At 42.2% G+C, this 27,190-nt stretch overlaps 1 protein-coding gene across 4 annotated transcripts; it reads left to right on the top strand.

Moving 5' to 3' along the window:
• Positions 1-1,868: 1,868 nt before the first annotated feature.
• Positions 1,869-24,975, top strand: TMPRSS5 (transmembrane serine protease 5). 4 transcript variants are annotated; one of them, XM_030220952.1, is made up of 13 exons: positions 1,869-2,139; positions 7,311-7,443; positions 9,266-9,361; positions 13,651-13,767; positions 18,456-18,588; positions 20,826-20,939; positions 21,031-21,074; positions 21,268-21,427; positions 21,510-21,682; positions 21,791-21,886; positions 24,074-24,210; positions 24,295-24,441; positions 24,597-24,975. In XM_030220952.1, exons 1-13 carry the CDS (start codon positions 2,137-2,139, stop codon positions 24,603-24,605), a joined length of 1,362 nt encoding a protein of 453 aa, XP_030076812.1. In that variant the 5' UTR covers positions 1,869-2,136; the 3' UTR covers positions 24,606-24,975. The 4 variants fall into 4 exon arrangements, with proteins under 4 accessions (XP_030076812.1, XP_030076815.1, XP_030076814.1 ...); XM_030220955.1 differs by lacking the exon at positions 24,295-24,441; XM_030220954.1 differs by lacking the exon at positions 13,651-13,767.
• Positions 24,976-27,190: the final 2,215 nt, after the last annotated feature.

Raw genomic sequence — 27,190 nt, forward strand, 5'->3', positions numbered from 1 at the left:
TGGCCATTTTGTAGAGGTTAGAGTCTGACTGATTCACTGAGTCTGTGGACAGGTGTCTTTCATACAGGTGACCATTGCCGACAGCTGTCTGTCATGCAGGTAACGAGTTGATTTGGAGCATCTACCTGGTCTGTAGGGGCCAGATCTCTTACTGGTTGGTGGGGGATCAAATACTTATTTCCCTCTGCAGAATGCAAATAAATTCATATACTTTCCACAATGTGATTTTCCGGATTTAATTTGTGATGTGCTATCTCTCACTGTTACCAATAACCTACCCTTCAATTATGGGCTACTCATGTCTTTGTCAGTGGGCAAACTTACAAAATCAGCAAGGGATCAAATACTTATTTCCCCCACTGTAGATGGGAAAAGGATGGATACAAATGTAACAAATAAATATATAAAAGAGGCAGTGAATATCCATGGATAAAGCTACATGTTCACTAGGTGGCGGTGAATGTATAACGTCTTCTGAATATCAGCCTGTATAGGTATGAAATCCAAACTCTAGGGCAGTGTTTCCCAAGTCCAATCCTGGAGTACCCCTTGTCAGTCAGGTTTTCAGGATATCCACAATGAATATGCATGAAAGAGATTTGTATATATTAGAGAACAGTCACTCTACTCCTTAAATGAACCCCTCTTTTCCTGTTACTCCTGCCACTGGACCACTCACCACCTACCCTAGCTCTACAATTCCACTTCCTTTTTGTCTACAAAGTTAGCCTACTGTTAAGATGGATTCTTTTACCACAACTTATGCTGTTTTAGCACAGGACCCATTTTATACAATGAGACCTAATTACTAATAATGTAAGTTAAGAGTAAAACAACTCTAATGGTAGCCCATGCGGTTAACGCCCCCCCCCCCCCCCCTAAATATTCAAAAGACATCATAATAAAATAATACATCATCAAACTAGCAATACAAATAAAATAGAAATATAGCAATAATCTGGGACAAAATTCATACCAGCAACACTCTCACTAGGATGGATGAATCTTCCAATTCAGCTCCACATAACTAACAATACATATTCATCTGACACTCTGCTAGATAACACCTCAAAAGTCCCTTCTCTGCTGCTGCTGCTGCTGCTGTTGCTGCTCCACCTCCTCTCTGTTTTTCTTAGAAAACAGTATAGAAAATGTATTTTTGAGGCAGAAAGACCCACAGGGCACCGTTGCAGCTGAGCATTGAGCGCACTCCCTTTCAAACTTGTCATACTGTTATACTGTTAGGTGAATATGGCCTCTGAAGCACCAGCTGTGTTCTAGAGCCTCTGCCCATAAAAGCCAAATTAAATTCCAGGCTCCATCTCAAGACTGCTGAACTAAACTATCAAACTCTTGACAATGCACCAGTCGTTAACTCTTGGATAACAGGTGAATAAAGCTAATGTATTTATACATGGCAAAGAAATGGCAAAATTATCTTAAACTTGGAATATTTTAAATTCCATATCAACTGTGTCTTATTTTATCTGTATTTGAAATAGTGCTACAAAAATATTATATTATATTGCAAAGTAATGAAAATATTTCTGTAACTTTAAGGAAGCACCGAAACTGTGATTAACAGAAACAGAAATGTTGCCTTTTTTTTTTCCATCACCTATATGGTATTTTAACTCAGTCTGAATAGTTAGTTTTCATTTTCTCTTTAAACAAAGTCAGCTGTGGGTTAATTAACTCCCTGGCTCTCATTCTCTCCCCCTCCCTCTCCAAATGCCAAACAGATAAGTTCTGTCTAAAGGGCAGGGGATAATTGAATTTGTGACTGGAAATATTTCAACAAATCCTAATAGGGCCGGATATAACCTCACAATCTGTTTAAAGAGCAAGGAATATACAGGGTTGGGGAAGGATGTCAGGCAGCCCTGTCTAGTGTCTTGTGGCACCCTGGAGCCCGAGCAGCCCACTGCCAAGGTGGATGAACTAGTCCTGCAGGTCTCCTCACCTCCTGGAGACAAGAGCACCATTCATTTGTGTTATTAAAATCCAGTATTTAATAATGGATGGGTGCGGAGGGTATCACTACCTTTTGTGATTTTGTAGGACACAACAGCTTTTCCAGATGAAGCACCCATGGAGTTTGCTGCTATCTGAGTAAGCCACGAACTGCAGACTAACATGGTAAGGTAGCTGAATTTGGTACTTATTGAACTGCAAAAGCAGGGGCTGTGGAGTCAGTACACCAAACATTCGACTAACTCTGACTCCTCTATTTTTCTACTATCCAACTCTGAATCCAGCTCCATCTTCGACTCTGACTCCTACTGTTATTAGGCTTAAAATGTTTGGTCTGGATCTAAAAGTACTGGCAAAATATACCTTTTTGATAGATAGATAGATAGATAGATAGATAGATAGATAGATAGATAGATAGATAGATAGATAGATAGATAGATAGATAGATAGATAGATAGATAGATAGATAGATAGATAGATAATGATACATGTACCATATAATATAATGTGTTTTTATTTTGAAGCTGGAGTCAGAATCAGTACATTTTTACTGACTCCATCCAAAATTGCTTCCGATTCCACAGCCCTTTGCAAAAGAGTATAGTGGGGGTGAGGACAAGTGGGTTGGGTGTTCGTCTAACCCAACAATCATAAATGTAATTAAAAGAAAGCCAGAGAATAGAGATCACAGCTTTATATCCTGGTACCTTTGAAAATGGGGACTGCTAAGCACCTTCCCAGAGGGCACCAGTCATACCCTTGCAACTGCTCTGGTCACCCTACTCTTTCAGCAGATCATTGGGAAGATCTAGTCTTGGAGGGGAAGGGGGTCATAATAGAGAGTGGGAGAGCAGGCTTCCCAGAACTTATGGGAGGGCTGGAAAGAAAATTAATAAAAGTAACCAAATTTGTTCTCTGCAACAGAGGCGAAACTTAACTGCTTCCTTTCAAAGTACAGCTGCTCAGACAAGATCTATTTCACCAGTGTCCGGCAGCACTGTGGGAAAAGGTGCAGGTATTTAGCTTTATAAAAATATTACAAAACGTACACTGTAAACATATGGATGTCTATTGAGGAATTGCTTAGGTATGAATGCGAAAAGGGAATGGATCCACGGACATACCAATGTGAATTAACCACACATGAGAAAGTCTGCTGCTAACTAAGGGGTCCTTTTATTAAGCAGCATAAGGTTCTATAATCACCCAACGTTTGCCAAAATGGAGTTACAGCCCGGCTACTGCATGGTTCTTGTGGTAATTTCATTTTTGGCGCACGTCTGATATGCATGGCTGAAAAATATTTTCAGACGCACGTATTGGATGCATGCCACGTGGCATTTGGCATCGTAAGTCATTACCACCCAGTTACCACATGAGACTTTACCGCTGGCGGTAAGGTCGCAGACCCAAAATGGACGCGTGGCAATTTTGATTTGGTTATCGAGCCATTTACAAGCAATATTTGGATGCTAACAATTAATTATTGATGTTAATCAGCACCAATTAGGAGCTGGTTGCATATCTGCCTACGTGTGATTATATAACAGTGGGCACCCAAATTTCATAGTATGCAACACAAAAGTAGGCATGGCCATGGGAGGGACATGGACAGGGTAAGGGTGTTCCAAAAATTTGGGTGAAGTATTATAGAATGCTTGGGGTGTGTGCCCAATTTACATTTGGTTTCAGCTGGAAGCATTCTTTACAGAATAACGCCGAGCGCCTTTTTTAAGCATCATTTACTGAATCTGGCCCCATGTTTTTAGAGGGCGGAAGAGGATAAGGGCAGGTAGAAGAGAGAAAATGCTGTCTTTGTAGCTTTTGCTCCTAGAGCAGCTTCAGACTAGCCCACATCCGAGGGCATATTTGATGTGGTTTACCCTGCATACCACAATACCTAGTTCTAGCCCTAGCTTATTAAACTGTACTATACTGCTCCACCTAACTTGCAGACCTGAGCGGTTTACAAAACTAAGGATACATAAAACAGGCAGAAAGGAACTACAATATGAGATAGGAAAGAATTATATCATACACACGCATGGAGCAAGTTTGCACTCAAAATCAGCGAGTAGGGAGGATCATAGAAAGAAAATGGGGAAAAGAAAGAGAGAGAATGGGAAGGGAGGGAAGGAGGGGAGAGGAAGAAGAGTCAAATCCAACCTATAGAGGGTCATGGAACATTAAAGACTTAATTAAAAAGCCATGTTTTTATAGCAGTCTTGAATTTTTTTTAATTTTCAACAGACAATTTGGCCCAAATGATGAGAGGAACAGAATTTCTATGAAAAGAAGTGGCAAAGAAAAAAACATGATCTAGTAAATTCTAACTGTGTAGCCTTTGGGCTTGGGAGAACCAAGGAATGATCATTAATTGACCACAGGGGAATTGCATTTGATTCTCGCGGCTGCCTGACGGTTGGCAGTGGGTTGAGAACCTGGGGAACCAGGTTCAGTTCCCTCTGCAGCTCTGTGTGACCCTGGGCAAGTCACTTAGCCCTCCATTGCTCCAGGTACAATATATAACTCAGATTGTGATCCCATTATGGACTGTGCAAAGTACCTGTCATAGAAATTGTGAACCGCGTAGTCGCCTCAGGTATCACTTTCGGTATATCAAGTGCTGAAAATAAATAAATAAATTGTCCGATAACCAATTATCAGCACTAATTAGCAATTATCGGAATTTATGTGGGCATCTTCTTAGGCATAGTCTAAAAAGAGGTGTGCATCAATTCTAACGTGCATAGCTGAAAAGGGGGCATGGCCATGGGAGGAGCGTGGGCGTGTTAGGGGCGTTCTCAAATTTATGGACGTGGTTATAGAGTTTGGGGGAATAAGCCTGCATTTAGGCACAGGTATTTACACCAGGTTTTCAGTGACGTAAATGGTCGTGCATAAATGTAGGAAACATAATGAATATAGGCTGTAGAAGTACACAATCACAAGATATAATGTAAATTGCTTCCACTAACTGAAAATGCACTCTATACAAGTACTCTTGTCAAAGGAAAAATGGCCTCACAGAGCTCCTGGATCAATACGATCTATTGGAGCTTAAACGGACCAAAAATGATCCTCTGTTCACTTAGACCCTGAAGCAGTGGCACGAAACTCTGGCCATCGTCGGCTAGTGGTGTGGGGGAGAAGAAACCTGCTCCAGCATTAGAAGTTACAACCTGCCGGTAGCGAGACACGACTGAATGATAATTTTCCTTTCGGTTTGGTATATTTGCGTGTAGCTAGTGTTGTTAAAAAGTGATGTAACAACAATGAGAATTTAAACTTTATTGCACCGAAAGTGAAAGTGACTACTAGCTACCCGTCCTTAAGATCAAAGGTTTTTCATGGCCGATGATGAACAGAGGATCATTTTTGGTCCGTTTAAGCTCCAATAGATCGTATTGATCCAGGAGCTCTTTGAGGCCATTTTTCCTTTGACAAGAGTACTTGTATAGAGTGCATTTTCAGTTAGTGGAAGCAATTTACATGAGATATCGTGCATAAATGTAGGCACATTCCACTGCCCTATGTGCTATTTTTAAAATCACGCCTAAGTTTAGGCACGGTTTATAGAATAGCGCTAAGCACTATTTTTGGATGTGCCTATTTTTTAGATGCCATTTACAGAATCTGGCCCATAGGGGGTCATTCTGTTAAAATAAATGCTTACATTTACATGCTGATTAGGAATTAGCTTCAGTAAATGGTGCTCAAAAATCGGCGCTGAAAAAAAGAAAATAATCAGTGCTGGATGCTTTTCTAGAACAGCATTGATTTTGGCACCCACATTTGGGCGCTAGGACTCATGTCTGGTAAAACCAGGTGTAATTCCCAGTCCCCACTTTGGGTGCACATCCCCGGTATTCTATAACACTGTGCGCAAATTGTAGGAACACCCCTGATCCGCTCATGCACCTCCCATACCCACATCCCTTTTGGGTTGTGTTCTATGGAATTTGGATGCGTATTGTTGTAGAACAGCAAGTAGTATGATGTGTGCACAATTCCAAATTGATGTCAATTAGCACCCAATTATTGGCTATAATTGGCTTCTTAGCTAATTTATTTGGGTGCACATTTTGGATTGGCACCCAATTTTGGGCGCCATATATAGAATCGGCAATATATGCATAAATGTTTACAATACTGGCATATATGCGTGTGTGTGTGCCTAAGTACATATTTTGCAGATAGGTGCAGGGGCAGCCCATGACAATCTGTCACCTGAGGCGAGGAATGAGCTGCTGCCCTGGCTCCTCCGCCGCCCCCCATCATAATCTGACATCTTCCCCTTCCCTGAATTTACCTTTTCTTGTTTTTCAAAAGGCAGAAGCGGCGGTAGCGATTCCCATAGGCTGCCCTGCTGCTAGTTCTGGCCCCTTCTCTCTACTGCAGCTCGCCTCTGAGGAAACAGGAAGTTACATCAGAGAGGCGTGCCGCAGTAGAGAGAAGGGGCCGGGACTGGCGGCAGGGCAGCCTATTGGAATCTGTGCTGCCGCTATTGCAGCCACCTTTTAAAAAACAAGAAAAGAAAAGGTAACTTTGAGGAAGGGGGATGGGGAAGGAAGGGCAGGGATAATGCCTCAGAAGAGTGCCATCTGAGGCCCCCACCTCAGGTGGCCTAATGGTAGGACCGCCACTGGGAAGGTGTACAGAATGTATAGAATGCTATTAGTTACACAAGTACCTCCAGCATTTAGGTATGTATATACCTGGTTACACTAGTATAAGGAAAACAGTCACCTACGTTTTGCTCTGTTATAGAATTTCCCCCAGTACCCAGTAATATTTCTCATTTTATAATGCTTCTTCCAGTGAATGCTGTGGGGCCATCTATCCATCCATTTGGGCTCCATCCAGAACCTTGCACTTACAGGTCCTGATTCCAGTTACTGGGTGTCAGCTGTAAGAAAGTATCATGATTCCCTTTGTTCCCACCCCATGGCTGTGTATACTGTCTGCACAGCATTCCCTGACTGGGGAGCAGAAGGTATACATTGGGCACTGAACTGGGCATATTCTCTACGGTTGATCCAGGTTTACAGCTCTGATTTTGAGTCAAGTCATTTTTACACTAATCACAATGACTTATTCTGCAGGGGGCATCTTGGCTGATCCTCAGTTTTCAAACTGATTTGAATTGGTGACCTAGAAAATAAAGGTTTTGTAATTGAGCCATGCAATCTCTTCTCCATGTTCCTGGTTATTGATTTTCTGATCTGTTCAATAGGTCAAGGTCACTGGGTTTCAAGATGCCAAAGTTCTAAGAAGATTAATCAACTAAACATTTTCAAGCTTTGCAAAACCTTCCTCTTTTTTTTTCTCCTCAGAGTTCGAACCCTGTCGTGCAGTTTGGTGCTGATGCACAATACCATGCAGAGGGCAAACCTAACTTTGAGAATGACCAAAGAGCGTCTGTAGCAAAACAAGACCTGAGGAATGGAAAAACCTCATCAGAGCCAAGTACGCTGCCATTTATTTATTAGGATTCATATATTTGCCTTTATGAAGAGATTGATCCAAGGTAGTGTACAAAATAAAAATATGACAATAGTAAATTGACCAGTGTTAGCATAAAATAATTAGATCAATGAGATAAACTTGGAGCTAGACAAATTAAATCCTAGGAATAACAATAATGTACACATTAAGGGGCGGGACACAGGGAGGGAAGGTCCGAAGGGAGGAGATCTGCAGAATGCCGCTGCTGCGCTTCTTTCACACTGAGCGAGGTCGAGGTGAGTTTGAATTCAGGGGGGCCCGGTGGTGGATGGAGGGGGGTGGTGGCGGCGGGGATGGGGCCCCGGGGGCGGCCTTGCCCCGGGCCCGGCCCAGTCTCTCGGCAGCCCTGCTTGCACTCATATTGGTGCCAGCTCTCTGGGTGGCATAAGTGCAGGTGACTAAATGTTAGGTACACCGATACTAGATTACACTAGTGTTCTGTAATGGCACCTGACTCTTAGCTTCAAGGCACCTACATGGAGGTGCCCAGTTGTAGAATTGCTGCCTTTGTTCTAAATGCCTCATGCACATTAAACCACACATTCCTTTGATAAGTAGGAGAGACATGATGGGGTGGTAGGTGGATAACACTGAGAATATGAAGCTTGATATCCTGCCAGTGAACTGTACCATTTGGCGTCATTTTCTCAGTTTACATTGTGCACAGGCTGTTAGTATCAAATCCTAGTCTGTGAAGGTTACAGTAAGTCATTGTCTCTCCGTCAAACAATAGCCTTTAAATTTAAAACAGGTTCCAAATAGTCTAAGGAAAAGCCTCATGTTTTTTTCAATCACTTCTAGTGGTGTGGCAAAGAAATTCACTCCCACTCCCCTGGGGTGTTTAAGCCTCTTTTTCCTAAGGTGACCCCTAAGGCTGCTACTTGCAAATATTGTGGACAAAATTATTGCATGGGAGGAAATCAAGAGGTTGTTTCATCCCGTCAACTATGTGATGGGGCTGGAAATGTGTTAGTTTTTACCTCAGTATATAAAGCTCATTGGAGAAAATAATTTGCATTGCATTAGGTCCCAAGAGTGCTTTGCCTCATTACAGCTATGTTTTATTTCTTGATTATCATGACGAGTTTCATATTATACACTATTTCACATGCTTGCATATTAGCTGAAACAACAGAAGAGCCAATTCACTTGTACTATAATATGTGAAGTCTCTAAGAAAGGAAGTGGCACATCGATGGATATGCATGCATGAGATAGATTTGCATACATGCATGTATGCAAATCTATCTCATGCATATTCATTGTGGGTATTCTGAAAACTTGGCCAGCTAGGTGTGTCCTGAGGACTGGATTGAGAACCCCTGATCTAGGGTATTGCTAAAACTCTGGGTTTTCTAATATGCAGCAAGCAATGCATTTCTTGAATAAAGCATATGAGCATTTTTGATTGTTGCTATAAAATATTTTGTTGTTCCTGAAGCAGTTATGATAGGCTTAATCTAATATTTAAAGATGGTGAGGGACATACTTTTGCTGCAGCTACCAATACCTCCTTATTTAATGCATCCCTAAACTATGACCTGGCAACTTTATTTATACATGCCATTTTTAATACACACCTGTTTGCTGGTGAGCTCCAGGTCCCTTTGGTCTAACTCAGTGGTGTAGCTTTTATATTACATTACCAAGGATTTGTATTCTGCTCCCACTAGTATCAGTTGTTAGATGTTACAGGACGGCCAAGCACAGTGGGATTGTACAAGGAAATGTGGATGGTTTAGGATGGTTTGCTAGCTGACCCCCTCTTTTGTATATTTTTCAGCTTTCTTTAAAGTTTCTTCCACCCGTAAGAGATGCATTGCTGTCATTGCTACCATTGGACTGTTTGCTGGCATGGCTGTGGGAATCTGGCTTTTAGGTAGGGGACTTTTTACATTTATTGACTGCCTTCCTTAAGCAAATTCACCCCAAAGCGGTTTACAATATAATGCATCAATAAAACTAAACAGTAACAAACAATACATAGAGGGGCAAACATTCACACTGATTGTGTGGCTTGTAGTCCTGTGGGGACATTCACATCCACATTTTGAAAAGGAAAGTCAGAGCAGGAGGTCATGAAGCCTTATGTGATGGAAAGAGGATAGTGGACGTTTACTGGAAGTGGAAAAAAGAGAATACGTGTGTGGTATATTCATATAGGAGCAAAGTTTAGTAGCCCACTGTGTTGCATGATACACCTGAACTTCTGTCCACATGGACTTTGCAGCTAATTTTCAAGGGGGTGGGGGTGGAGAGAAAAGTGCTGTATAGTTGTATATTTCTCCTACTTTCAACATACTCATTTTACTACTACTACTACTTATCATTTCTATAGCGCTACCGGACGTACGCAGCGCTTCACACTTGAACATGGAGAGACAGTCCCTGCTCAATAGAGCTTACAATCTAATTATGGCAGACAGACAGGACAAGTAAGGGATAGGGGTTAGGACAGACAGGACATATCAGGGATAGAGGACAGTTGAAGGTTTAGGTTTAGGAGTTAAAAGCAGCATCGAAGAGGTGGGTTTTTAGCCTAGATTTGAAGATGGCCAGAGATGAGGCTTGGCGTACCGGCTCAGGAAGTTTATTCCAGGCATACGGTGCAGCAAGATAGAAGGAACGGAGTCTGGAGTTAGCGGTGGAGGAGAAGGGTGCAGATAAGAGAGATTTGCCCAGTGAGCGGAGCTCCTGGGGAGGAGTGTAGGGAGAGATGAGAGTGGAGAGGTATTGAGGAGCTGCAGAGTGAATGCATTTGTAAGTCAGTAAGAGGAGTTTGAACTGAATGCGGAAACGGATAGGGAGCCAATGAAGTGACTTGAGGAGAGGGCTAATATGAGCATAACGACACTGGCGGAATATTAGTCGTGCAGCAGAATTTTGAACAGATTGAAGAGGAGAGAGATGGCTCAGTGGTTATGTGTGTTATGCAGGGCTTTTTTCAGGGGGTACTTGAGGGGTACTGAGTACCAGCACCTTTCCCATTGTCTGCTAAATTTGACTCATGGTCCCCAAGTTTTCATGAAAGAGCTCAGGCTCTACTCACCAATTCTGCCTTGTCATAGATTCTGTGACTGGTTGCAGGGGGCTGGCTATTGTGGGGTGGGTCCATCAGTGATCACCCCAGCCCTGAAGGATGGCCTGGCATTTGAGTACCAGCACCTTTTTTGCCCTCATTTCCTGTTTCCGCAAAGGCAGGACCAGAGCTGAGAGAGACAGAAGGGGCGAGCCTGCACGCGTTTTACCACTGCTGCCGGCCGCCGTAACCCTGACGTGATAAGTGCAGATGACTTTTAAAAATCGGAGGGAGGAGTTCCTGGAACTGGAAGGGAGAGAGGGAAGAAGGGAGGGACGACAATCCTGGAACTGGGAGGGAGGGAGGACGACGACGACCCTGGAACTGGGAGGGAGGGAGGACCCTGGAACTGGGAGGAAGGGACGGAGAATGTTGGGGCGAGGCCTCTGGGCCCACCGGTCCGACGGCCACGTGGTCGGACCCCCTCCTCCGGTGGTGTGGGGGCAGAATGTGCTTACATTGGTGCTGTTCAGGCCCCCTCTCTGTCAGTGTGTCTGTGTGCAGCGGGCGGGACTCAGCTGCTGACGTGAGGCATGGCTGTTCATGTTCAGGGACTGCTCAACTGGGCGGGTTTCTGATGTTGACATCATAATAGCTACGGTGACGTCAGCCTGTGCTACGGAGCCTAGCAGACCAACTCTGAAGAAGCCACAGACACAGGCAGCAAGACGCATAGAATGTTGGAGGTGAGAATTATTATATAGGATTTGGTACTCAAGTTTCCTCAGTAACCACTAAATCTTTCAGGTCTCTTTGGAAACTAAAAAGGATCAGACCCTATTTCTCATCAGAAACATTCAGACTATTGGTACAATTATTAACATTATCCCAATTTGATTATTTTAATGCCATATATGCTGACTGTAAGGAGTACCTGTTGAAAAAACTCCAAACAGCTCAAAACACTGCAGCCAGGTTCATATACAAAATCTCATGCTTTGAAAATGCCTCCCCTTTATTAATCAAATTACACTGGCTTCCCATCAAAGTGAGAATCACCTATTATGTGCCTTTATCTTTCAAATCCTAAATGGCACTGGTCCAGACTATGTGGTACCATTAATAAACTTACCTCAAAGAAACGCTAAATATAAGGCAAGAAACTATCTCAGACTACACCTCCCAAATTGCAAAAAAGTGATCTACAAAACTGTCCACTCTGCAGACTTCACTTACCTAGGAACCAAATGGTGGAACTCCTTACCACCCCAAATAAGAAATATACAGGAATATTCTAGATTCCGCAAAATCCTCAAATCATTCCTTTTCAAACAAACCTTCACAAAGAACAACCATATATCAAACAACTAAGTATTGCCTGAATTGGTTATTACTCTATTTACCACTTACCATCTCTTTGCTTCATGTACAATTTCTCATTCATAATAGATTTTCTAAATGTCAAACATCCATAGCTATCCCAGTATGTTTATGATACTGTATTGTAAAATTGAATTCTTACAACAAATTACTTTCTTATGCATTATTCTTTATTATGTGTCCTATACTGTTTATTGTAAGCCACATTGAACTCAAACTTGTTTGGGATAATGTGGGATTTAAATGTCACAAATAAATAAATAGGGAAATCTAAATGCCATGCATGGAATGGAAACAAAACCAAGAGAGGATCAGTCTTTTCAAGTTGATCTGGCTGAAGTGGCAACCCTATAAAACATTTCTGTAGTGCTACCATGCATGCACTCACAGCCTTATAAGAAGGATTTGTATTGACGTATGTGTCACTCTTGGGGTGAGGAATGTGTTCATTGCCACCATGCTCGTCCTCTTTACAGTATGCTTCAAATGTGCAGTAGGATTCCATTTTAAAATATTTATTTAAAGAGAGAGCTCTTACACAGAGCAGTTTTAGAGTTTGCAGTCAGACTCTGGGACACTTCCCTGGTTGCCCAAAAAGCACTTAAAATAGATGGTGCGGCTTTGTGACTTGACAGAGACTCCTTACAACAAGCACTTATTAAAAAAATACAGTGGAAGAAAGTGGGATAGGATGGGAAGTTCCCAGTGTCAATTTTAATCTCTACCCAAATCTTTTGAGTGTTCTCCCGTCAACCAATTTCCAAATATAGAGTGGAGAAGCAGCCTCATGGTTAGTGCAGTGGGATTTGATCCTGGCAACCTGGGTTCAATTCCCACTGCAGCTCTTTGTGACCTTGGGCAAGTCACTTAACCTTCCATTGCCTCAGGTACAAAACTAGATTGTGAGCCCTCTAGGCTCAGAGAAAATTCCTGCATATAATGTGTACAGCACTGCATACATCTAGTAGTGCTATAGAAATGATTATTGGTAGTAATAGTTCAAACACTAATAACAACAAGCTTATAGCAGTTAATGTTACACAATGAAGGGAGATTTGTTTATTGAGTCTTTGATAACAAGAATGAAGGAAATCTTTTGAAACTCGTTATGTGTTGTTTTAATTTATGTATGGATATATTATAATACATCTAGGATTGATAGATTGTGCGGGCTATAAATATTTTAAATAAATAAGGGGTCCTTTTACAAAGGCATGCTAGCATTTTAAATGCATGCTAAATGCTTGAGATGCTCATAGAAATATGTGGACATCTCTTACGTTTACTGCATGCTTATTTTTAGCGCACACTAAAAACGCTAGTGCGCCTTTGTAAAAGGACAAAATATCTCAGTGAAAAATTTCACCACCACAGCCACTAAGCTATGTGATTGGAAGTTTGTAATCATAGATCATGAAAAAAAAAACTCCACTTATCCAAACAAAAGAACTCTCAATTATAAAACAGATATGCTATCAATCTTGCTTCACTTGATATGTCTAAAAGGTCTATTGGAAACTTCAAAATCATAACAACTAACGTAAAGAACTTATCTTTCAATGGAGTCTCATCAGCACTTGTGAAACTCCATTCAAATATGAATCTCCTATCAGGAGCTCCCTGTTTCGCTGTAGCTGCTTCAGGGGATTTCTCAAATTTGTCTCACTCGGGGTGGCTTCCGAGTGTCCCATGAATTCCATGCTACAACCAACTCAACATATATACAATGCTGCTTCCATTAAATACCTTTTCTTCTTTCTGTTTTGAAGTGAAATTTTTTGTGAAATCATTAGCCCATCAGGACCCCAACACTTTGCAAGACACAGAGATGACCATGAGCTACAACGGCGCAGGCAGTGATGTAACCACCAGCACTCCCAGAAAAGGTTTTTTTTTTTTCTTTCTCTTCACTTTTCCCCTGTTACTCCTGCATGGCAAAAGATAGCATTGTTTAGTCTGCATGGCTGCACACAGTGTGCTGCTCAGTGTGCTGCTGCGGTTAAGAAAGCGAATAGAATGTTGGGTATTATTAGGAAAGGTATGGAAAACAGGTGTGAGGATGTTATAATGCCGTTGTATCGCTCCATGGTGCGACCGCACCTTGAGTATTGTGTTCAATTCTGGTCGCCGCATCTCAAGAAAGATATAGTAGAATTGGAAAAGGTGCAGCGAAGGGCGACTAAAATGATAGCGGGGATGGGACGACTTCCCTATGAAGAAAGACTAAGGAGGCTAGGGCTATACAGCTTGGAGAAGAGACGGCTGAGGGGAGACATGATAGAGGTATATAAAATAATGAGTGGAGTGGAACAGGTGGATGTGAAGCGTCTGTTCACGCTTTCCAAAAATACTAGGACTAGGGGGCATGCGATGAAACTACAGTGTAGTAAATTTAAAACAAATCGGAGAAAATTTTTCTTCACCCAATGTGTAATTAAACTCTGGAATTCGTTGCCGGAGAAAGTGGTGAAGGCGGTTAGCTTAGCAGAGTTTAAAAGGGGGTTGGACGGTTTCCTAAAGGACAAGTCCATAAACCGCTACTAAACGGACTTGGAAAACTCCAAAATTCCAGGAATAACATGTATAGAATGTTTGTACGTTTGGGAAGCTTGCCAGGTGCCCTTGGCCTGGATTGGCCGCTGTCGTGGACAGGATGCTGGGCTCGATGGACCCTTGGTCTTTTCCCAGTATGGCATTACTTATGTACTTATGTTTGATATAGGGCTGAAGGAGTGAAACCTTTACCAAGCCAAATTTGAGGTAAGAGGTGGTAAAAGCAGTGGCGTACCAAGGGGGGGGCGGTGGGGGCGGTCCGCCCCAGGTGCACGCCACTGGGGGGTGCTGTGCGCCTGTCGGCTCTTCGTTTTCATGCTCCCTTTCATGCTCTTCGTTTTCATGCTCCCCTAGGAACGCCCCCCTAGGAACGCCACTGGGTAAAAGTTGATTATTCAAGACCTTGTAACCACAGTCAGAAGTGTATTTTGTTCTGGTCAAATCCCTGAATAAAGACCATCAACCTGTTTTCCCTCCTCCCTCCAGTTATTTCAGGGATAATGCCTAAAGGAAAAGCCATAAAAGGACCCTGAAGGTCTTTAAAAAAAACTACACATTGCAGTGAATTTCTTTCAGTCAGACAGATTATTTTGTGTTAATATGGAACCAGTTAACAAGAGAGATTTCTCATCTACATCCTTGGATGGAACAAGGTGTTGCTCATTTAGAATGGACAGAAGAGAAGGGGTTAGGATTTTCTTTGCTGAGCAGAGTTCTAGTGGTCATATTCCTATGTTGAAAGTGATAGTGGGATAGTTGTCACTTCAAACATTAAAATATTGGAAAGGAAGTGGTTCATAAATTAACAAAATAGTAACATACATTTCCATCACCACTTTGAGTTACTGAAAAGGTGTGAACCAGATCCCAAATTCCAAATCTCTCCTAGGACACGCCTACTAGGCAACTTGGTATTCGAGGGCCCAGTATTTCTGGGTCTTTGCATTGTATCCTGGAATAAACTAACATTTGTATGCTGAATTAACTGTCCTCACAAAGTGATATATACATATGTGATCTGCTGAATGAAAAAAGTACAAAAAGTAGGGTATGTAGCTTATTTATACCACAAGACAGAGGGATTGCACAATCCTGCCAAATTTCAGCCTCGGGTATGAACTAATTACGTCTTTTAAAAAATGAAAAACGTTTATCAATAAAGTAATTAACCCCAGAAATCACATACTCCAGTTTTTAGGCTGTAAATCTTTTTTTTTAAATGAAAGTTGTGAAAAAAATTGCATAGTCCCATTCTACTGACCCTATAGTACACAAAATTTTCAAACATGAAAGTTGCCCCTCCAAACTTCTACAGCCTACCCCTCCCCCCCCCTGATATTCAGCTGGTGGCAGGCAGTGTGATTAGCTATCACTGGTAACACTGACCCCAGATATTCAGCATTGACTACCTGGGGGGGGGGGGGGGGAGGTTTGGCTGGCTCTAACTTAATTGGCTATGTGAATATTCAGCACTGGCTCGTTAAGTTAATAGCAAACAAAGATTATTTATGCGGTCCGATTTGCCCGCTAAACTTAGCCAACCAGCGCTTGAATATTCATAGATAGCCAGCTCTATCACGTGATATCGCTGGTTATTCGCTATCCCCTGGATTCTATATAGCACATCCAGAGATCGACACTAAAATCAGCGTGGATTCTACAACAATGCACCTAATTTAACAAGCTTAACAAGCTGAGTGCTGATAACAGAACTTAACATGCAATAATGAGCACTAATTGGCAGTGATTAGAATTTAGGCACACAACTCACTAATAGGCAGATGAACAAAAGCCCCGCGCTGTTCCAAACAGCGCTCTAAAATAGCGCTGGAACAGCGCGGGGCGCTATTAGACCTATGATCAGAGATAATGCATGCAAATTTAAGCAGCGCAATTATCTCTGATTATGGGGTAGAAGTGTGGAAGAATTGTGCCTGAGCATGCGCTCAGCACAATCCTCCCGCACTTGTTTGACAGGTCTGGGCCGGAGACCAATGAAAAGAGAAGGACGCCCATCTTTAAATCGGAAGATGGACGTCCTCAACTGCCCTGTTGCAGGGACGGCCAAGTTTCAAGGGGGTGTCGGAGGTATAGTGACGGGGCAGTTGAGGACGTCCAAAATGTGGACGTTTCTGCAATGGGCAGTTAAGGACGTCCAAAATTGGATGTTTCTATGGGAAAGACGTCTTTCTCAAAGAAACATCCAATTTTTGCCGTCCTTAACTGCCCATTGCAGAAACGTCCAAAATTTGGACATCCTCAACTGCCCCATCACAGAAACGTCCAAATTTTGGACGTCCTCAACTGCCTTCGCTGGCAGGTTTGCTGTAGGGGGGAATGGGGGCCTGCCAGCATGCAAATACATGCTGGACAGGGCTCACCATTCCTCCCCAATGATCTGCAAACCCTAATGCCGGCTCGGAGCTGGAGTAGGGTTTGTCGTAGCCAGCAACCCAATCTTTGGCGTGCTGGATGCTGATCATTGGGGATGAATGCGTTAAGCACTAATTAGCATGCATTTGCAAGCTACTTGCACTAAGAGCACTGTTTAGCATGCATTTGCATGCTACTTGCGCTAAGAGCCCTCGAGCACATTGTTTCACGTACTCGAGGGCTCTGATCATGGGGCGGTAGCAAACGCCGGTGCTAGTATGGCGCTAACAGCCTCCAGCACCGGCGTTTGCTTTTGATCATCTGCCTGTAAGCATATTCTGTAATGATGTGCACTGAACTTTTAACACATGCACAGCTAAAATGGGGCATGTTATGAGCGGGGAAATGGGCATTTTGTGGGCAATCTGAAATTTACATGCCTAGTTATAGAATATGGTCCAGTGTGCCTAAATCTACATGTTGGGATATATACCACATATTTTTTGGTGTGCATGGATGCGTGTAGATTTAGGCTCTATAATTGGTGCCTAAATCTAGGCACCGATTATAGAATATGCTTAGTACTGATTTCAGTGCCAATGTTTTAGGTGCTTATATAGAATCTCCCCCATGCGCTAAATGCTAATAATCAGCGGAGATAGCTGAATATCTCTCGCTGAACATTAGTGCTTAGTCGGCTAAGTGCTATTTAATTGGCCAGAAGCTGTAACCCCACCTTTAGTACCTTTTCCCTCAGCGGGTCACATATTGTTAAGGAAATGAACACCTAAGGCATGTCCAGCAACTAATGCCATGGAGTTAGTCCTGGTTCAGTCCCTGAGTGTGGGTGTGCTGTTATGTGGCTCAGATCAGGGGTGCTGTGAAAAAAAGTGTTCATAGCCCCTGGGAGGAGATGGGAATCAGTTGTTGTGCAACGGTGACATCTAGTGGCTAGATTTAGAGCCCACGCTTACAGGCTTGTCCAACTTACTGCAATTATTATTTTCCCTCAATATTCAGCCCTTGGCGGTGAGTAGTTTTAAAGCTGTTAACAACCACAGGCTGAAAAAACACCCAGATATTCAATGCCAGGTCTAATCTGGGTTCTGGCATTGAATGTCTGTGTCTTGTGCAGACCAGTAATTAGGACAGCCTTTTTGCTATCCTAACTTTATCCAGGCACTTGTCCCGTTAGTGGACTGAACTCAATTAACCAGGTAAGTCCTTAATTTACCCTGACTCTGTCCTGCTCCTTGGACTGCCCAGCAATAACCAGATAACCACACAGTGACATTGAAATCAGCTAAGTGCCACCTAATATCAGCAGCAGGAGCCATTTCTGCCTGGTTATATCATTTTAAATGTCTACCTCTTCATCTGAGGGAAGGGGGCTATAAGTTAGGGAGAATTGTGAATGATGTAAGGATTCCTGGCTCAGTTTCTAAGTCAGTAGAAAAGAAATTACAATTTGCCCACTCAGAATTTCAAAACTAATTTTTAAATATTAATTCCTACAGGAAATGTAAACAAAACCTGATCCCTACAGGCATCTCCTCAGATATTTCTTCCTTCTATAAATTCATCAATGTATTTGAGAGTTGCATGCAGGAAGAATCAGTCTTAAAACTATTTTTAATGTAATTTTCAGTATCTTTCAGAATAAATGCAGAAAACTTGTTGGAAGTGCAAGTGGAGGGCAGGCCAGGTTGGCTCTTAGCATGCCACGATGGATGGAAGCCTTCCTTGGGAACTGTAATATGCAGGCAGCTTGGCCACATCAGGTAAAAGAAACCCAACCAGCACTAAACATCCACATGTCTGATTTTCCTGAGTTTTTCTCATGAAACATGTTTGTCTTGGTGAAAGTGTAACATGATCTGTTCTAGGGGATAGGGACTTGATATACCGCCTTTCTGTGGTTACAATCAAAGTGGTTTACATATTATATACAGATACTTATTTTATACCTGGGGCAATGGAGGTTAAGTGACTTGCCCAGAATCAGAAGGAGCTGCAGTGGGAATCGAACCCAGTTCCCAAGGATCAAAGTCCACTGCACTAACCACTAGAAACACGGAAAATGATGGCAGAACAATGATTCCCAAACCTGGTCCTGGAGGCACCTCAGCCAATCAGGTTTTCAGGATATCCACAATGAATATTCATAAATGAGATCTACATGTAGTGGAGGTAGTGAATGCAAATATCACTCATGAATATTCATTGCGGACATCCTAAAAAAACTTACTGACTGGGGTGGCTCCAGGACCAGGTTTAAGAATCATTGCAGTAAATAAAGACCATATGGCCTATCCCAGAGGTGAGCAATCACGGTTCCTTGAGGGTCACAACCCAGTTGGGTTTTTCAAGATTTCCAAAATGAATATGCATGAGCTATATTTGCATACAATGGAAGCAGTACATGCAAATCTGTCTTATGAATATTCATTGTGACTCCAAAGGACCATGGTTGCCCATCTCTGGCCAATCCAGTTTGCCTATTCATACTGTCTACTAATCTCTATTATCACTTCTTCTCCCTTATAGATCTGCTGTGCTTGTCCTATGCTTTCTTGATTTCAGATATTGTCCTAGTTTCCACCATTACACTGGGAGGCCATTCTATGCATACACCACCCTTTCCATTAAGAAGTATTTTCTTAGTTTACTCATAAGTCTATCCCTAATGACTTTCATCCCATGGCTCCTCATTGCAGACCATCCTTTCAATTGAAAAAGGCTTGCCTTTTATGTATTCATGCTACAGAAGTACAGTACAGTCTCGATTATCCAACGTAAACAGGACCAACCAGTTGTCGGATAAGTAAAAAGTCAGATAAAATTGAAAACACTGCATAACCCCCTCAAGCACTGCATCAACAAAGGCATAGAGTTCCCAATGTTCAAAAATTGTTCTAAAACCAAGATTTTTTAAAAATAGAAATCAATATGATGATGTCACTGGGTGGGGGTGGGGTCTGTCAGATATGCAGGATGGTCAGATTTGCAAAGATCAGATAATCAAGACTTTACTACATAAGTACATAAGTAATGCCATTCTGGGAAAAGACCAAAGGTCCATCGAGCCCAGCATCCTGTCCCTGACAGCGGCCAATCCAGGTCAGGGGCACCTGGCAAGCTACCCAAACATATAAACATTTTATACATGTTATTCCCGAAATTGTAGCAGTGTATGGACTTGTCCTTTAGGAAACTGTCCAACCCCTTTTTAAACTCTGCCAAGCCAACCACCTTCACTATGTTCTCTGGCAACAAATCCCAGAGTTTAATTATGCGTTGGGTGAAGAAAAGTTTATCATATTTGTTTTAAATTTACTACACTGTAGTTTCATCGCATGCCCCCTAGTCCTAGTATTTTTGGAAAGCGTGAACAGACGCTTCACATCCACCCGTTCCACTCCACTCATTATTTTATATACCTCTATCATGTCTCCCCTCAGCCGTCTCTTCTCCAAGCTGAATAGCCCTAGCCTCCTTAGTCTTTCTTCATAGGGAAGTCGTCCCATCCCCGCTATCATTTTTGTCGCCCTTCGCTGCACCTTTTCCAGTTCTACTATATCTTTCTTGAGATGCGGCGACCATTTAAATACTTGTCATATCTTCCCCTCCCACTCTTTTTCCAAAGTATAAATATTTGATGTTTTAGTCTTGTCTTCTGTATGTTTTACAACAAACATCACTGAAGATTTTACTAGCTGTCCTCTGGAAAATCTTCATCTTGTGAATCTGCCTTCCTCCTCTGCTAGCTTCAGACTCAACCCCGAAGCAAGCTCAGATTTATGTAATTACGCAATTGTCAATATGACCACAGGAAAGCTTTATCTGAACAGTATATATCTGCGATGTAATAACTTCTATATATGGAGTGTAATCATAAATCATAAGACTAGTTCTATAAAATCTCAAATAAGTTTTATTCTGATACCATGCTGTTGAGAAAGAGGGGGGTAGCCCGGCTGTTTTCTAAGTGCTGTTTTCATGCCTTTTTACATCAAAGGTTCTTGTACCACAAAGGGGTAAATAAAACCGATATCATGTTGAATTACAACCAGGAATTTGCTCAGGTGGTGTCCACACAGAACAACAGTACTGACCACATGTGGCAGCCCAGGTATTTAATTTTAACATCTAGTTCTATCCTTAAAAAGTTGGCAGCATCATTCTGAAATATACTTTCAACATGAGTTTATTTTTTTGTGCAGGACCACCTGCAGTTCAGGTAGAATTGTTGCCTTAAAATGCTCTGGTAAGTTGTGTTCCCTCCTCTCCCTCCCCAATTTATCGTTTTACTGCTCATGTTGCTTTCTAAAGAAGCTTTTAAAGATAAATTATTAAGATCTCCTCTCGCCATGAAAGATTTGCCCATCATATTCTGTGTTTTCATACGAGTAGGGTCAAGTATAGGGCGCTAACCGGGGTTCTTGTTCCCCTGTGTGTAGAATGTGGTACTTATGCAAAGACATCGCAAACTGAAGGAAGTGACTCTACGCTGGGTCAGTGGCCGTGGCAGGTCAGGCTGTATTTTAACTCCAGACTTGTCTGTAGCGGGTCAGTCGTGACTGAGCAGTGGATTATCACCGCTGCACACTGTGTGCACAAGTAAGTGTGACTGTTACAAGCTACTTATAATGTACATGGGTAGATGTTATCTTAATGTAGCCTATTTCCTTGTAATTCGCAGGTCACTCCAGGTGTCTGGCTGGCTGGCTGTTGCAGGAATGGTTACTCATCTCTGCACTGAACAATGCTCTAGTTTTGCTCTTGAAAAAATTATTTACCATCAAAATTACAATGAAAAAAGTCATGATTATGACATCGCTCTCATGAAACTGAAAAGCCCTTTACGTTTTTCTGGTAAGTGTCCAGGGCAAGAAAGCACCAAAGTTTAAAATGGCAGGTAAGCAGAGGATTCCTAAATTGAAATGTTTTCTTTTTTTTTTTTTTTTTTTATCTTTTTTCTAGAAAGCATCCAAAGTGTGTGTTTACCACAGTATAACCAGGACTTGCCTGTAGGCATGCAATGTTGGATCACTAGATGGGGATACACAAAAGATAACAGTATGTCAGTCTTCCTTCTTTTATGTAACATTTTGTGTGTGTGTGTGTGTGTCTTCCTTCTTTTATGTAACAATTTGTGTGTATGTGTCTTCCTTCTTTTATGTAACTTTTTTTTGTGTGTGTGTGTGTGTACATATTACAAAATGTGACTGTCAAAGGAAGGATGGGAAAGTGCATGACCTCTCTTCTGTAATATTGGCTTCTGATGAAGGAAAAGTGTTATTTTAAATTGATAGTTCTGTTGTACAAGGTCTCTTACACGGAGAAGTCAATATTTGGCTGATTTTATTATCACATTATGGGCTGAATATGGTAAATGGTGCCGAAAGATCTGAGCTAAAATTACGTTCTATAAAGGGTGTTCCATGCCAAGTACCCTTTATAAAATAGCTCATAGTGCTGATTCCCATAACCAACTTTGGGCCTGTCATGAAAGTTGAGCATGCAACCCCAGAATTCTATAACATCATGATTAAATTATGGGGACGTCCCTGACCTGCCTGTACCCCTCCCAATTCCACACCCCTTTTGGGTTGCGCAAGACAATTTCAGTACACAACTTTATAGAATATAGAAGAGGAGTGGCCTAGTGGTTAGAGTGCTGGACTTTGGTCCTGAGGAACTGAGTTCAATTTCTACTTCAGGCACAGGCAGCTCCTTGTGACTCTGGGCAAGTCACTTAACCCTCCATTGTCCCATGTAAGCCGCATTGAGCCTGCCATGAGTGGGAAAGTGCAGGGTACAAATGTAACAAAAATAAAATAGATACTATTGGAGATTCTACATGGAATGTTGCTATTCCACTAGCAACATTCCATGTAGAAGCCTGCGCAGCCACATTGGTGATCTACAAGGGCCGACTTCTACATGGAATGTTGCTAGTGGAATAGCAACATTCCATGTAGAATCTCAAATAGTAGCAACAGTGGAGGAATGACCTAGTGGTTAGGTTGGTGGACTCTGGTCCTGGGGAACTGAGTTCAATTCCCACTTCAGGCACAGGCAGCTCCTTGTGACTCTGGGCAGGTCACTTAACCCTCCATTGCCCCATGTAAGCCGCATTGAGCCTGCCATGAGTGGGAAAGCACAGGGTACAAATGTAACAACAAAAAAAAACCATTAAAGCAGAAGTGTGTGAAAATTCAAATAATTGACAATGCCAATAATTGGTGTTAATTAACTCTAAGTAATTATGTTGCACACGCATATTTATTTGTTGCATTTGTATCCCACATTTTCTCACCTCTTTACAGTCTCAATGTGGCTTACAATACATCATGAATAGTGGAAATAAGAGGAAGTAGACATTTAGTATTACAGAAGGATGTTGGGTTACATGATAATGAAAAACAAGAAAATAACATAACAAGAAAACATCTACTATAATAAAACTCACCCTCAATGTTCTGAGGACACTGACGTCAGTGAAGCCAAGCCCTGACTTCCTTCAAATAGGTTCGAAGGTTCGTGGTGGTGAAGCCACCAAAATCGCTCCGGGCCCCGCCCTCGAGGGCGGAGCAATGGCAGAACAACGAAGGGATTGGCAGGCAGGGAGGCGGGGGTGGGTGGTAAATCGCTCCGGGCCCCGCCCTCGCATCAAACGTCATGATGTTGGGGGCGGAGCAATGGCAGAACAACAAAGGGGTTGGCCAGGGAGGGAGGGGAGGTGTTGGCGATGAAAATCTTGCTAGCGCCCGTTTCATTTGCTCAGAAACGGGCCTCTTTTACCAGTTATAAACATAATAGTAATATAGCAAGAGAACATAATAAAACAGTTTTGGTTACAAGTGGGAGAGTTCACATGTGTTGATCTTTGTGGTATGTCCTGTCAAAGAGATGGCATGCAAATTTCAATGATCTTTATAGAGTCTGGGGGTACGTATGTGCCCATTAGGGATCTGAGGTCTGGTGCTAGACATTTTAACATTTCCAGATGGGGAGGTTGTAAGGCAAGTGAAACAGAGGAAGTAAGGCCTGAGCAGGGACTGGATTAATCATCAATGGTTTTCCAAGAACAGCAGTCTTATTGCCATTTTGGAGGAAATTGAAGACATTCCTATTTGCCCAGGCCCGTGATTAAGCTATTATTTTTACTATGCTGTAGTTTCACTCTGTATTGTTTGTTTTATTGGAATGCCTGATCACCAAACTGACATAAATGTTATAAATATATATATTTCTTGCCAGCCCACAATCCTCAGCTGTTGAAAGAAGTAGCCATCCCCTTAATCAGCAGCAAAATATGCAATGACTTTTACCAAGGAGTAATCACACCCAGGATGCTCTGTGCTGGGTACCTGGATAGGAACGGAGATGCTGGGCAGGTAAGCAGAAAGAAGCATTAGTAGTTCAGTACAAGGCTTTTAATACTGCCTATTACACCCCTGTCTCTAAATCCGGTGCTATAGGGAGACAGTGGTGGACCACTTGTGTGCCAAACTGAACACACATGGCACTTGATTGGCCTGGTGAGCTGGGATAATGGAAAGCCTAACCATCCTGGAGTATACACAAAGATGCCAGCATTTGTGGATTGGATTTATCACGTGATCGATGTAAGAATCCTTCTTCCACAGAGTCAATGCTGTTAGCTTTTGGATGCTATAATGCCGTAGTGACACCCACTGTTCTATGAGAAAAACAGCAACTGTCATTCATTGCTATGATTGCCAATTAAAGTATCTTTGTGTTTCCTTTTTTTTAAAAACAGAAAAATTAGAAGAACGCTAAGAAGATGATGGCTGTGCAATGTTTAATACGGCATTTTTTTAAAAATGAAAGACAGGTTGCATTGCTCATACAAAATTCATATATAAAGAACTCACTGGCCCATTTCTGGTTCTTCAGCAGTCTACTTTCAGGTCTTTAAATGGAACTAAATCTGACAAATACTACTTATAAGCATTTAACACAGTAGATGACAGCAGACAGACCTGCACGGTCCATCCAGTCTGCCCCACAAAGCAGCCAGAGCCACACTCGATACTCAGTGCAGGTTATCTAGGCAGTTATAGGTTGTGATAAAGTCACATCCAGGATAGTTGGGTTAAGGCAGTTTCAGTCTGAACTACAAGTCCCAGAAGGCATTGCAGGCAAGGAGCCAGGGGGTGAGATGAGGAACCTGGACTGGACTTCTAGCTGCAAGAGAGGAAGACAAGGGAATAAGCTGACAGGATGTGTAGATTGGCTGCCCCTAGGGGGAAAAAGAGCTAGGAAAGCCTGTGTGCAGGAGCTCCTCATTAGGCTCATGCTCAACTCAGCTGGTTTGGGTGGGTAGAGAAGCTAATGAGTGGAGAATGATTGGTTGTGAAGGCAGAAGCCAGGGATTGATTAGGCAGGTGGGAAGGAATCTCCCGGCAGTTCAGTACAGGGAGAGCAGAAAGGAAGGTGAGAAGCAGTTGCAGGCCGAAAACCCTTGGGCAGGGAAATCCCTAAAGTACTGAAGTCTGAGAAGTATTTGCAGGCTGAAAATCCTTGGGTAAGAAGAAGTCCCTAAAGTATTGACCTTACTAGTGAAGCTGTTGCAGAGGGAATCCCTTGGGTGTGAGAAGTCCCTAAAATATGGAGCTCATTATGAGGGTGAAGAGAATAGAAGTATAACTGCTGCTTTGTGATTTAACTATGATGATGAATTGAATGGACTGCTGCTGTTTGGAATTGAACTAATGTTTATGGTGCCCTGGATAAAGAGCCTAGACTGAAGCCGACTGTAGCCTATATTGAATCCTGACATGTGCTAAGAGCAGTCTGCTTAAAGGGGACTACTGGCCACACACTTTCAGGTGGCTTATAGGTGCTTAGGATTGAAGGTGAATGCTGCTGTTGGAACTGTGTACTAGAAACCTGCATGGAATAAAGTCCTTGAGTTTGAAGTTACTGGTGGATATCTGTTTCTTCATTGTACCGGGAGCCTGTGGTTAGAGGAGATTGTTCTATCCCTGGCTGCACAAGAGAGGCGCCTGGTTACAAGGTTAAGAATACCAGTAGCCTGAAGAATGGTTTTATTATAGAGATCTCATGTGCTTGTCCCATGCTATCTTTAAGATACAGTCCTTATCTCCATCACGTGTGCCCTTTCCGTAAAGAAGTACTTTCATGGATTATTCCTGAGTCTATCCCCCTTCATACATGCCATGCGGGGCAAATAATCAAATCAGTGAGAGGAGAGGCTCTTGGCTGCTTAAATCATGCTCAGTTGTGCCAATTCAATGCAACTTACCAGCCATCTTGGTTCAATAACATTGGATCACTCTTTGGAGGGTTATGATTCTAAACTTTTTGACACATTGATTGCAATAACTGTCAAATATATTTTATCCAACTGGAAGAATAATTCACAACTTAACATTCATTTTTGGTGGAATAATGTTTTACAAATTCATAAATATTGTACAGCCAATACTGGTCATTTCCAGATGTCTAATCACAAAGTTTGGTTAACATTGCAGCAATGTTTGGAATCAAACCCCACTAGTTAGCCATCTGAGCACACTATTATGATCCTTTTTTCCCTTTCTTAATTTTACCCTCTGTCCTTCATTTTTCCCTTCAAGTTATTATTCCAAGTTATTATTTATTTTTATACAACTTCCATTTTTGTATACCTGCTCTATATTTAATTCGAATTAGTTAATTTTAATTGGTTATATGTTTATCATATAGTTCTTCTTGTGGAATGGAAGTTACATTATATTTTGTAATGACTTTGGATGGATGGTTTACTTAAAACTACTAAAAAAAGAAGGGAAACAGGCAGCAGTGATGTTGGTGTTGGCAATATTCAGCTTAGCTTTCAAGATACCTGCCTGTAGAAGTCCATGTTCTTCCCATAGTGCTCTTCACTTCTCCCCTCGCACGTTTAGTCTGCATGGCTGCACACAGTACCTGTGTATGTTTGATATAGGGCTGAAGGAGTGAAACCTTTACCAAGCCAATTTTGAGGGAAGAGTTTTGCATTTAACATTAAACCTGGAGTGAAGAGTTTCATTCGCTTGCGAGTGAAGTCATAGTACTGATAGACTGGTAAAGGGGTAACAAAGTGTGGCTTAAAACCCTACAACCTACCAGGAACAAGCCCGGGCACAGCCCCGGCCTTCACCCAGCTCGGTAAAAGAAAAATTATTGTTTGTGGCCCTGGTTTCGGATACCTGAGCCAAAGAGTTAGCTGGCACCCAGAACTTATGGTGAGACAAGGGTTACATAAAAGTTTCAGAGGCAAAGAGACATAGGCATTTCTTTGGTTACTGACATCACTGGCATGTTCCAGCTTAGATCTTTGGTACAGTTAATGCCTTCTGTTCTACA

The sequence above is a fragment of the Microcaecilia unicolor genome, chromosome 12 (genome assembly GCF_901765095.1).
Source record: "Microcaecilia unicolor chromosome 12, aMicUni1.1, whole genome shotgun sequence".
In the NCBI taxonomy this organism is placed as follows: domain Eukaryota; kingdom Metazoa; phylum Chordata; class Amphibia; order Gymnophiona; family Siphonopidae; genus Microcaecilia; species Microcaecilia unicolor.

Bases quoted from the DNA above. Each gene is read 5' to 3' on its own strand.
- TMPRSS5 (XM_030220952.1), top strand. The intron at 7,444-9,265 runs GTACGCTGCCAT...TATATTTTTCAG, and splicing joins AAAAACCTCATCAGAGCCAA to CTTTCTTTAAAGTTTCTTCC. The intron at 21,075-21,267 runs GTAAGTTGTGTT...CCCTGTGTGTAG, and splicing joins TGTTGCCTTAAAATGCTCTG to AATGTGGTACTTATGCAAAG.